This window comes from Ailuropoda melanoleuca, chromosome 2 (assembly GCF_002007445.2).
Source record: "Ailuropoda melanoleuca isolate Jingjing chromosome 2, ASM200744v2, whole genome shotgun sequence".
Classification (NCBI taxonomy): domain Eukaryota; kingdom Metazoa; phylum Chordata; class Mammalia; order Carnivora; family Ursidae; genus Ailuropoda; species Ailuropoda melanoleuca.
The window spans coordinates 4,766,312-4,779,854 of NC_048219.1; the positions used below are offsets into that span (position 1 = coordinate 4,766,312).

Below are 13,543 nucleotides of genomic sequence, written 5' to 3' on the forward strand. Positions count from 1 at the left end.
TACGCTTACTGTCCTTGGAATGTTGTAACCAATAAGAACAAACAACATAATGGATCACACAGTGTATAACTTAGAAGGCTTTTGATTAAATTACCTATTGGTAAATAAGAATTCCAGTTGCCAAGCAACTTTCCCTGTAGGGCCTGTCACTGCCAGGAGATTTTAGAAAACAATATTCCAAATCACTTTGGAGCTTACTGAGTAGATGCAGATTTGTTGAAGGTCTTGTCTGTTTAGTGCAATAAAATGCCTTAAATCTGCCTTGGAAATTAGTGTTCCAGCTCCTTCTTCCCTCAGACTGTAAACCACTTACATAGAGACGGATTTGTCATTTAACATGGTAAATCAGAGTAGGCAAGGTTTTGATTAGTCTTACCAGCCTATTACATATTTTACAAAATTCAGTATGTTTGGACAAGTTTAAGACCTCTTAAGACGTAATTCTAGGTAAGGGATTAGATGCCTAGATGCCATAGTATTGGGCCAGTGAAAGAGAAGGGTCAGTGCTTAAATTGGGTATAAAATAAACAAATAGGGTTTAAAGAATAAAATAAAGGGAAATACGTATAGAGAGAGAGGGAGGGAGAAAGAAAAGAAAGAATGAATGAATTCTTTTGGTAACATGTCCAAGCTGATTGGGAGTAAGTTTGTGTAATATTTTGAAGCCTTCAAAGAAACTAATAGGTAATTCCTTTTATGGGAATGGGTTAGATATGACTTGTCCCAGATCTTTTTTTTTTTCACTTCTATGATTTCATTAATTTATATAAATTATTAAGCTCTCAAATGTAACTAAAAGATATTTTATTAGTGTGTTGGTATTTATAATATTCTTAAGAGCTCAGTGAATTTAGCTGTGATGAAATCTGCCATTATATGTTCTACGGCATATTTCATAATGTCCAAATTCCTATTTTTAGTGGAGGCAAGGAATCTATAGGTTCTAATTAGTTCTTTTCAGAATTCCCTCCCTCCCTTTTTCTCTCTCTCTGTGCAAGTGTTTGGAATCAGAGGGTGGTGGTTCGTCATTGTAGCTATGGAACCGAATTGTATATTTAATCATCTTTAAATATGCGTTTTTGTTTTTTTAAGATTTTATTTATTTATTAGAGAACAAGAGAGAGTGCATGAGCAGAGGGAGGGGCAGAAGGAGAAGCAGGCTCCTTACTGAGCAGGGAGCTGGATGTGGGACTTGATCTCAGGACCCTGGGATCATGACCTGAGCTAAAGGCAGATGCTTAACTGACTGAGCCACCCAGGCACCCAGTCATCTTTAAATACTCCTGACCTCTCCCTATTTTCTCTTGGCCTTTAAAAATTTGTTTGCATAAGATGACCCTTTATTGAAATTAGCAATAGCTTTATAATATAGTTTTATCCTTGTAAGGCTCATAATTTTGGTTTTCTTCATTGTGAATTGTATTCTTTTTCTACAGCAAATATGGTCATGTTAAATTTAATGCTTTCTGACTTGCATTTACTCAAATTATACAAGTAATTGAGTAATGAATGTATGCCTATTGGAAAAGTTAAAATAGTTTAGAAGTAAATTTAATAAAATGTCAGTGCCCCTTCTTAACCTCATTTGAGCTCTTCCCCAACAGTTAGCGTTCATCCTTTTTTTCTATGTAATTTTGCAAACATTGTATATGAGTGTGTATGTGTATATTTACATTCTTTTCACATATTATGTGGTAGAAGTCCTTCTATATCAGAATATAGATCTACCTCATTTTTTAGGAATACTGCTTAATATTCCATAATACGGATTTTTATTTATTAGCTTGATAGTCCAATGGATTGTCTCAAGTTTTTTTTATTGTGACAGACAGTGCTGCCAGTGAATGTCCTTGTGCTAGACTCCAAATAGGTCAGAAGATTTTGTTCCTCAAAAGCCTACACCAGTTTATATTCCCAGTAACGTGAAAGTATTCATTTCCCCACACTTCTGACCCTGGCATGAGTGTATGAGAGAGAGAGAGAGAGAGAGAGAGAGAGAGAGTGTGTGTGTGTGTGTGCGCGCTTTAAAATTTTGCTATAGTTTCATAGGCCAAAAAAAAGTGTTTTAATTTTCAGAATTAATTTAAAAATAATCGGATGGCGTCTATTACAATTCGATACTAAGTTTTTTGGAGAGCTTTTCAAACACCTTCTTAGAGACACCAGCATGACCACAGCAGGGCTGTTAGAGAATGACAGTGCTAAGACAAGGAGCGCCTTTCTCATAGCTTGCTACTGCCATCTAGTGGTTAGTGTGGACATTTTCTTTATCTTAACCAGATTCCTTTGTGGTTTGTCTTCAGAGCTTCATTATGTTTATTGAGCGATGCTCTTTAGTCTTGGCACCTCTGTCTTTCTTTGTTTTGTTGGCCTTCCTTGTGCTGTTACATGAAAATTGAATGAGACTAATTCATCATTCTTTGTTTGCATTAACATACCTTTTATTCTGAGATTCTTAGTGAAAAATCATTGACATTCTAGCGAGGCACAGCAATTCAGCTTCATTGCAGTTGCTTTACTAGGTCCAGAATTGTAGAAAGAATGGTAATTTTAATGTTTACCAGGTTCTTAACTTTAGCCTGTGCGTTGCATCTGGGATTAGAAACATTATATGTTTCAAACCTTGTAAATTTAGAATACTTTATTTTTTCTGTTGGATGTATTTGAAAACTAATTCAGGAAAAGGATGAATTTAGAGCAGGTTGAAGATCAGAAACTTGCCCAGACTTGCCATGCCTCTCAAGTGCCGCCTGAGACTTGGTTTCAGTGTTTGAATTCAGACAGTATTATCTTCCATAGAAGCCATGACTCTGTTCATTGTAATCGGATCAAAGAATAAGTCCTTATATCTGTCTTATATCTGTGTATTTACTCCGTATTCACTAATTTTGATAGGAAGCATATTGAATCTTTAAGTTAGTTCTTTTACAGTCCTGAGATTCTCCTGTCCCTTTGTTCTTATCATCCCCACTCCCTTTTAAGTACAGCCATGAAAAGTTTTCCATCCTGTCCCGGACTCCTTACTAACCTCGCTATTTCTCACATTTCCTTCTCTTGTCAGTTTATAAATTTAACATTTCATGACTATGTCCATCATCAATAACTTATACGTCATCAATGAAGGTTATATTTATTGCTTTTGCATTTTTGATCTTTTATTTTAAATGGCTTGCTTCCTTGTCACTTCCACAGTTGCAGAACTCAGTTCTTCAACTTTAGTTTACTGGGCTCCAGTGTCCTCCTGTTTAACTCTTTTCTGTAAGAAATAAACTAGCTTGATCCTGGCTATGGCTAGAGTGAGCTTTTATTAATAAAATAGGTAGTTCTTTGATCCTGATCTTGTCATTCATCACTTGACATACATACATTCCAATTTGTTTGATATTTACCTCAGTAAAAAATTTTACGAATTCTTCTTTACATTTTAGAATGGCTCTTGTGTTCTATAGCAACGTGCGGTTCCTACCTCCTTTTCAGGTTCCCACAAAGATATGACAGATGCAAGTATCTCCACTCATCCGACTTTAAATCATGTCTATTCTACATGTTCACCTGATTTCCTTTTGAACCTTCTCCAGACATTAAAGAAACTCCAAATTTTTATATTATTGGCCTTTCTCAGTCTGCAGCAGATGCTGATCAGATGTTTAATTTGTACTTCGATAGAATGCCATGAATTTTAGGGGATATACGGAGGAAGCACAGGACATGGACGTTACCTTCATAGAATATAGAGTGCAGTTGGGGAAGCAAGAATAATGCATTGATTTAATAACAAGAATTAGGAGGAAGAGGTTGGTAGACTATTAGTTTAATATAAACCAGCCCAGAGTTTAAAGATTTAACAGCTCTAAAAATCTAACAGTGCTAATATTAAAAGACTGAACATAACTAATACTTTTTTTTTTTTTTTAAAGAGAGAGTGTGAGCTTGGGGGACTGGGGAGGGGCAGAGGGGGAGAGAGAATCTCCACACCCACCATGGAGCCCAACAAGGGGCTCCCTCTCTCGACCCTGAGATCATGACCTGAGCTGAAATCACGAGTTGGACATTTAACCAACTGAGCCACTCAGGCACCCCCTTTAATATGTATTTAGAAATAATACATATTTTAAAAACATATTAAAAACTGCAAGGTATTCAGTTATCAGATACTGACTTTAACTTTATTATAGATATTCAGAGGTAAAAGAACAACATGGAAATTTCAACTAAGAACTGGACAGTATAAAAAACCAAATGGAAGTTCTAGAATTTAAAAATATGATATCTGAAATTATGAATTCAGTATCTGAATTGAACAGATTAGACAGTGATAAAGAATTAGTGAACTGGAAGACAGGTCAGAAGGAAGTAGCTAATGGAAGCACAGAGACAAAAGGACAAAAAAAAAGCACAAAAAAACAGAGGAAAGAGTGTAAGACTTGCGGAGCACGATGAAAAGAGTTTGATGTGTTGTAACTGGAGTCCCAGAAGGAGAGGGAAAATGGAGCCAAAGGTATAATTAGAGGTGGTTGTCAAGAATTTTCCAAAACTGATGAAAGGTAACAGGCCATGGAGTCAAACATTACACAACCCCTGCAGGACAAATATAAAGAGAACCACACCTGTGTGTACTGTAGGCACCTGCTGAGAACCAGACAGGATCTTTACAGGTGGCAGAGAGAAAGCTCTTCAAGATAAAAGCAGTGAGAGTGAGCAGTTGATTCTCAACAGAAGCAGTAGAATCCAGAAGACAATCTTAAGAGCTCTTCAGAGAGCTGAGAGTACATTAAAATTCTCTAAAGTAGTGACATACTCTCCCAAAGTGGAAGCGAGCACATCCAAATAATTTTTTGTTTTTGACTCAAGATAGGACATTTGTATTTGTTGCCCTGGATTCATATACTCGCTAAACTGGTCAGCTTTTTTTACTGCCTTTTCTGTGAGCCTCTAAAATTCACCAGTTTACAATTCCAAGTGGTCATAACACATCCACATTCTCTAAGATGTCAGTCATGATGTTCAGAATAAGGCAGATTCTCCTTCATTTCTGTGTCTTTGAAGTAGGATATTATCTACTCTGTGTCCCATGCTGCTCTGAGAATTAATTCTATTATATATTCACCAAGTGTTTCAGCTGAAAAAATTCTTTAAGAATGTAAAAATTAAGACATTCATTTTTAAAAAAAAAAACAGTGCCTTTATTTATTTATTTATTTTTTAAAAAGATTTTACTTATTTATTCGACAGAGATAGAGACAGCCAGCGAGAGAGGGAACACAAGCAGGGAGAGTGGGAGAGGTCATAGCAGAGGAGCCTGATGTGGGGCTTGATCCCATAACACCGGGATCACGCCCTGAGCTGAAGGCAGATGCTTGACCGCTGTGCCACCCAGGCGCCCCAAGACATTCATTTTTTTTATTTATGAATTTTAATAAGTGATGGTGAAATAAAGACATTTTTAACAAACAAAAACTGATTACTTATCTCCGTAGACTCCGTAGACTCCACTAAAAGAAATACCTAGTTTTTCAGGCAGAAGGAAAATGATTTCAGATGAACACCAAGAGACGCAAGAAGGAAGGAGAGCAAAAAGTAGTAAAATATGTTCTAAAATATAAGTGAATACTGTCTGTGTAAAACAGTCATGCCTTGTGGAATTTAAAATCTAGGTCGAATTAATATACAAAACAATAGTAGCCTTTGGGACAGGGGGGAGGTAGTGGCCTCAGTTTCTGAGGCTCTTGCATTATCCTGGAAGTGGCGAAAGTTATAAGTAAATGCTAATAAGTCAGGGGAACAAAGACTAGTAAAAGAATGTGTGACACACTAATAGAGGGAGAGATGAATAAATTTTAAAAACTTAATCCAAAAGAAGCAAGAAAGGAGAACACAAACACAGAACAAGGAGAAATCAAAATGTATAATGACAGATTTAAACCAAATTTCGTAGTTTACATTCAGTGTAGATGACTTAAGTACTCCAAATCCAAGACATCACTTGCCAGCTGGCTCAAAAATAACGTTGCTTACGTACAAGAATGAATACACACATATTTGTGAAACACACACCTGTATTCAGAAAAGGTGAAAGTAAAGGAGTGCAAATACTGACCAAAAGAAGTCAGCAAAGCCACACCGATACTGGACAAAGGGGCCTTGAAGGAAAGAAGCACTAACTGGAGATAATGAAGCCTGTTTCAAACTGACTTAAAAGGTTAATCTACCTGAAAGATAGAATGATTCTAAATTTGCATTACTAAATACCTAGGCTGGAAATTATAAGCCAAATTCACAGAGCTAAAAGAGAAATAAACTAATCCACAGTCTTGGTGGGAGATTTTAACCCACTCCCTTAGTAATAACTGTTAAACTCAGCCCAAAACTAACAGTCTAGCAGAACTGAACAACACAACGGACACGTGTAGTCTCGCTGATATTTATACATAGAACAGTGTCCCCAACGACTGCAGATTAATACATTTGGTTTTCAAATGCTCGTAGAACACTTCATCAAAACTGACTGTAAAGCTGAGCCATAAAGCAAATCTGAAAAATTTTCCAAAAAATGGAAATTGAAATCATACAGAATATTTTTTTTCTGACCACAAAGAAAAGAAGCTAGAGATCAGTGACAAAATCACAGCTAGAAAATTTTTACATCCTAGGGGCGCCTGGGTGGCACAGCGGTTGGGCGTCTGCCTTCGGCTCAGGGCGTGATCCCGGCGTTATGGGATCGAGCCCCACATCAGGCTCCTCTGCTATGAGCCTGCTTCTTCCTCTCCCACTCCCCCTGCTTGTGTTCCCTCTCTCGCTGGCTGTCTCTATCTCTGTCAAATAAGTAAATAAAATCTTTAAAAAAAAAAAAAAAAGAAAATTTTTACATCCTTGAAAAACTTAGCAGTATCTTTCTAGTAACCCGTGGGCTAAAGAAAAATGAAATTATGAAAGACAGGTCTAAATTTACGTGATATGGCTAACGCTGTGCTTAGAGGGAAACTTATACCTCTAAGTGCTTATTATATTAGAAAGATTGGAAATCTGACAGTCTTCACCTTGAGGATTTAGGTAGGAAAAGATCAGCAAATTAAACTCAAGAAAGCCGAAGAAAGGAAATACTAAAGAGCAGATTTCCTTGAAATAGGAAACAAACATGACAGAGGGTCAGTGAGGCTAAAAGTTCTTTGAAAAGTCTAATAAATAAAAATTGATAAATCCTTGACAAGAAGTACCCAGAAAAGTGAGAAAGGCAGCAATAACCAATATTAAGAATAAAAGACAATTACTACAGATCTTACATTGAAGTGATTTTTAGAGGATATTATATACGCAAATTTTTATGCTTATAAATTTGAAAACACTGTCAGTTAAATTTACAGAAAGTATAGTGTAACAAAATTACTCTAGGAGGGCATAAAATGTGAATAGTCTTATATATATAATTAAGAGCCATTCCATAAAAAAATTCCAGATCCAGATAGCTCCATCGATGCACTCTGGTAAGCATTTGGGGAAGAAATAACATTGGTGTTGCACATAGTCTTGCAGGGAACGGGAGAGAGGAAGATACTTCCCAGCTTGCTTTTTCGGGTCAACCCTGACGCTCAGACCACACAAGACCATCAAAAGAAAGACAGTTTCAGGCCAGTCTCTCCCGGACGTAGATGCAAAAGTCTAAAAATATACCCAATCCAGCGATGTGAGAAAAGATAATACACACAACCAAGTGGGGTTTAACTTAGGAACAGAAGATTGTTTAAACAGTAAAATATTTGTATAAATTAATAGCATAAAGGAGAAAAATATCATTTCAGTAGAAGTACTTGATAAAATTTGATACTTATGGTAAAATGATATATATATTTTTTGTCTTAAACTAGATATGGCAGGGAACTGCCTTGATTTGGCAGAGAGAATCTACAAAAAAAAAGCGATAGCAAGTATCATATGTAATAGGGAACTAGTGAAAGGTTTCCTTTGAGCCTGGGAGCTAGGAAGCAGTGCTGTCTGTCACCACCTCAGCATAGTAGTGGAGGTCGTGGCCAGTACGATAGGCAAGAAAAAGAAATAAGAGGTATGAGAATTGTAAAGGAAGGAACAAATTTGTCATTTTTTTTTTTTTAAAGATTTTATTTATTTATTTGACAGAGATAGAGACAGCCAGCAAGAGAGGGAACACAAGGCAGGGGGAGTGGGAGAGGAAGAAGCAGGCTCATAGCAGAGGAGCCTGATGTGGGGCTCGATCCCATAACGCCGGGATCACGCCCTGAGCCGAAGGCAGACGCTTAACCGCTGTGCCACCCAGGCGCCCCAAATTTGTCATTCTTAAGTAATGTAATTGTGTATGTAGAAAATCCGAAGTAATCTACAGATAAACTGTAAGAATAAAAAAATGAATTAGCAAGGTTACTAGATATGTGGCCATTATAAGAATTAGTTGTATTTTTGCATGCTAGCAAGAAACAATAGAAAACATGCAAAAATATTTACACCATCAAAATGTCAGATATTTTTTTAAAAAGTCAAATATTTAGGAATAAATCCAATAAAAGATGGTGAAAGCTTCTACATAGGAAACAAAAGACACTGGAAGAAATGTTTTAAAGATTTAAATAAGTGGTATTGATAGATTGGAAGCCTCAATATTGTAAAGATGCCAGTTCTCGAGTTGGGATTCTTTTTTTTTTTTTTTNGATCACGCCCTGAGCTGAAGGCAGACGCTTAACCGCTGTGCCACCCAGGCGCCCCAAATTTGTCATTCTTAAGCAATATAATTGTGTATGTAGAAAATCCGAAGTAATCTACAGATAAACTGTAAGAATAAAAAAATGATCACGCCCTGAGCTGAAGGCAGACGCTTAACCGCTGTGCCACCCAGGCGCCCCTGGGATTCTTTTGAACCTGTAGGTCATTCAAAAACCCAGCCGGTTTTCCGTGCACGTGTGCGTGTACACGCATGTATGAACTGACATGCTAATTCTAAAATTTATTAGGGAAATGGAAGGAACCAAGAACAGCCAAGACGATCTTGAAGAGAAACTCATGATACCTGATAACAAGACTTACAAAGGGATAGTAGTTAAACCAGTGTGGCTTATCCTAATACTAGGATAGACAAACAGAACAATGGAACAGAATATGAAATCAAGAAAACACCCCTATCTCACACCCTATGCAAAAACCAGGTCTAAGTGGATGGTAGTATATATAAATATGAATGGTAAATAATATACCTTCTAGAAGATAATGGAGGGTATCTTCGTAATTTGGGGGTAGGTAAGATTTCTTAATCTGGAAGAAGCACTGATTGTGGAAGAAACAAAATTGATTAATTTGACATTAGGTTTAGTAACTTCTGTTTGTAAAAAGTCACCATTTAGGGAGTGGAAAAGGTGAAGAAGGTATATGTAATACAACCACAAAGGGTTTGCACCTGTAATTTATAGGGCACTCCTACAAATAAGGCAAGCTATGCAATGAAAAATGAGCAAACGGCACTTTACAAAAAGAATATCCAGATAATCAGTAAATATGAAAAGGTGTCAGGCCTAATTTGTCATCCCCCTGAACGGCTTAAACTGAAGAGGCTGACAGCCCCGAGTGGTGTCGAATGTGTGAAGTCCCTGGGATGTCTCTGCCCTGCTCTTTGTGGTGTTGAACTTGGCACGGCGACTGCAGTTTCTACCGAACCTGAACATAGGTACACCCAGTAACCCACAACTCCATGTGTGAGTGGAATATGAACAGATGTGCAACCAAAAGATTTGTCCAAGAATGTTTGTTACACGATTAGTCATGAGCCTCAAACCGGAAACAACACAGACTCCATTAACAGGATGGATGAATACTTCTTACGTCGTCCTATGGCGGAATGCTCTGTAACGACGAAAATGGCTGCTCTGCCTTGCACAACACCGCAGATGATGTTTCTTAGGGCGTGACGCTGGAACCTCCGCCTGTCCTTCCCTTCCGTGGCTTTGGCATTCATTTGTGTTCTCAGGACTTCCAGACATACTGCTCCAGCCCAGACTGTTCCAGACACTGTAGCCCAGCTGTCTGTCGGGTGCTTCGACCCTGATGTCTCACAGATACCTCAAAGGCAGCCTATGCTGAATTCGTGTCCGCACCCCCTGAACCTGCTTCTTCTCTGGGCAGGTCCGTGTTTCAGCAAATGATACCAGCGTTTACCCAGGGAATCGTTTGTTGACTTTCTCTGTGCTACTCCCACTCCCCAAAACGTAAAAAACTGCTTTCTTCAAGAGTGGATTTAACAGTGCTTAGAATGAGAGTTGGCGTGTAGTAGGGGCTCATGTCTGTATTTCGTTGAAAACATTTATCCTTCTTCCGTATTCAGTTTTGTCTCCGGCCTCTGTTGGTTTTCATCTCCTAAGTACCTCTAAAATCCACTTACTCCTTTTCATATCCTCAGCCCCTTATCTAGCTAAGACTGCGTCTGTCATCTGGACTGCTAGGAAGGGACCAAGGGATGAGTGGGTGGGAGCAATTTGGAAGAAGAGGTTTTGGCTCAGGACATACTTATGTTGCTGGTGAAATATCTAATAATGCAGCATATAAAACTTTTGTCTTTTTCTCTAATGGAACCAAATTTATTCGAAGTTTAATTGTATTGGTTGTCACCTCATGATATTTCGCTTTCTTTTATGGCCAAGCACTGTAGTCGTCAGCGTGAACTTGTGCATTCTGGGAGTGGGGGGTCAGGGTGGCCTGGGAAGTATTCCTCTCTAACGACATTCCCACCCCCTCTGCCAAAGGTCACTAACCTTGACTTTCCAGGTATAGAGGGGTGGCTCTGTCCCACTCGTCTCTGAATTACAACAGTCATAGCATCTTACTGTATTTGGGTGAAGAGCCCCCTCATTCACTTTTGTAAATCGAACTCCCTAATCTGATGTCTGTGTTTTCCGTGTTATTATAAAATAGTGCTGTTCTTGGCTTCTTGGGTTGTATTATAAGACAGTGCAAAAACTTCAGGCTTTCCGCTTGGATTATCTGTATTGGAGTATTTTCACATGTTTCTTGGTGATAAATCCAAATATTCCTGGGGAAACAGGCATTGCAATCTCTGTCTTGGCAAGATTTTCTTCCCTAGATTTGAATTAATAGGTTTGCCTTTTCTCACTCATTTTTCCAGTTTAAACGGCAACTGTGTTGGGTCATAGTGTGTTTGTAAGTGGGGTATTAAGTTATTGAGTTTTTACAGATTCCAGTTTCTGAAACTGTTATGCTCATTCCTGTATTTACCTGAACAAAGGGACTCAAAGGGANGCAGCATATAAAACTTTTGTCTTTTTCTCTAATGGAACCAAATTTATTCGAAGTTTAATTGTATTGGTTGTCACCTCATGATATTTCGCTTTCTTTTATGGCCAAGCACTGTAGTCGTCAGCGTGAACTTGTGCATTCTGGGAGTGGGGGGTCAGGGTGGCCTGGGAAGTATTCCTCTCTAACGACATTCCCACCCCCTCTGCCAAAGGTCACTAACCTTGACTTTCCAGGTATAGAGGGGTGGCTCTGTCCCACTCGTCTCTGAATTACAACAGTCATAGCATCTTACTGTATTTGGGTGAAGAGCCCCCTCATTCACTTTTGTAAATCGAACTCCCTAATCTGATGTCTGTGTTTTCCGTATTATTATAAAATAGTGCTGTTCTTGGCTTCTTGGGTTGTATTATAAGACAGTGCAAAAACTTCAGGCTTTCCGCTTGGATTATCTGTATTGGAGTATTTTCACATGTTTCTTGGTGATAAATCCAAATATTCCTGGGGAAACAGGCATTGCAATCTCTGTCTTGGCAAGATTTTCTTCCCTAGATTTGAATTAATAGGTTTGCCTTTTCTCACTCATTTTTCCAGTTTAAACGGCAACTGTGTTGGGTCATAGTGTGTTTGTAAGTGGGGTATTAAGTTATTGAGTTTTTACAGATTCCAGTTTCTGAAACTGTTATGCTCATTCCTGTATTTACCTGAACAAAGGGACTCAAAGGGATGTGTCTCATCCCTCACCCCATGTAAATAAGCCCCAGGAGGGCAGGAACCTTGTCTGTCCTGTTCAACGTGTTTCATGTCAGAATAAGCATTTGATAAAATAGTTACTGACTGAAAGAGTAATGCTGTTACTTAGGGACTTGGGTGGTTTTCCTTCTCACAGTAACCCCATCTTTCTTTCAGCGTTGGAGAGGGGTCTCTTGAAAACCCTGCAGAAACTGGATGAATATCTGAATTCTCCCCTCCCTGATGAAATTGATGAGAACAGTATGGAGGACATTAAGTTTTCTACGCGTAAATTTCTGGATGGCAATGAAATGACATTAGCTGATTGCAACCTGCTTCCCAAACTGCACATTGTCAAGGTAGGCATGCAGGATGTGGTGTGACATCGCCATTAGACCAGGTATTTTCTGTGTACTAAGATAGCACTTTCTTTGTCTATAAATATTTTTTTTTGATCTGGTATATGACTAGGAACCCTGAAACAGTATAACTTCATGCTATTTAGGCAACAGCTGGAATAATAGAGTTAATTAAATGGAAAATTATGTCTTAAAATGGAGGCATATGCGAAAGAAGAATATTTTTTTCTGTGACTATATAAAAATTAAAAAATGTAGCAGGTAACTTTGGATTGGAGTTTGCTACATTGATTTATGTTGTCAGATTCTGTTCTGTGATCACCTGGATTATTTCTATACAAGGCAAAGAAATATTTATTGAGCATTTACTGTGTAAGACACTGTCCTAAACAGCGTAGTAGTCAACACTAGTTGTGTGATAAAAATCAAGACCAGGGAAAACAGAGATCCCCCATCGTGCGTGTGCCTTCAAGTATTTCCCCGGGGATCACACCTGGCTGTCTCCCTGGGTTACCAGGGCAGGCGTGTGCAGTCCCTGTCACCTTACTGAAGTTCTGATGTACTTTGCAGTCCTTGTCATTATTTAAAACTCTAGTTAGAAGAAAGGTGACTTCTTCTCAAATAGAAGCAGTTCTCAGAGGTTGACAGAATTAGTTTGCCCTAAAATCAGAGAGAGGTCTGGTTTACAAGTCCTGGAAAATAAATGTTAACTTTCGATCCCTTTGTATTTCAGGTGGTGGCCAAAAAATATCGCAACTTCGATATTCCGAAAGGAATGACTGGCATCTGGAGATACTTAACTAATGCGTATAGTAGGGATGAGTTTACCAATACCTGTCCCAGTGACAAGGAAGTTGAAATCGCATATAGTGATGTAGCCAAAAGACTTACCAAGTAAAATATCACTTACGAGAGAGATGTCTTCGCATCTTCCCCTAAGCATCTGCTTTTCCTAACAGACTGCTCCTGTTCCTATTACGTAGAAATTGTATTTTGCATGAATGTGCAGTTATTCAAGATTAGGATAAAGGATAGACAAGGTATAGTAGCTATCTTTAAATATGCACTCCTAAGCAGTATTATGTTCAAATTCTTTATCCTGTCTCCCTCCCCTGCCCCGTACCCTCCTCTCCTCTGATTCGGAGACACTCCGCCACACTGTCCCCTTTAGAGGTAGCTCGCCATCCCTC

The 13,543-nt window shown here is 38.4% G+C and overlaps 1 protein-coding gene across 2 annotated transcripts in view; it reads left to right on the forward strand.

The window, feature by feature from the left end:
- Positions 1-13,543, forward strand: part of CLIC4 (chloride intracellular channel 4) — a 76,360-nt gene that overhangs the window by 55,776 nt on the left and 7,041 nt on the right. Inside the window, exons 5-6 of one of the 2 annotated variants that reach the window (XM_034646820.1) lie at positions 12,172-12,353; positions 13,087-13,526. In XM_034646820.1, the coding sequence (XP_034502711.1) occupies positions 12,172-12,353; positions 13,087-13,251 (347 nt within the window). In that variant the 3' untranslated portion in view covers positions 13,252-13,526. The remainder of the gene's footprint in view (positions 1-12,171; positions 12,354-13,086; positions 13,527-13,543) is intronic. The other variant, XM_034646826.1, reaches the window with a different exon arrangement.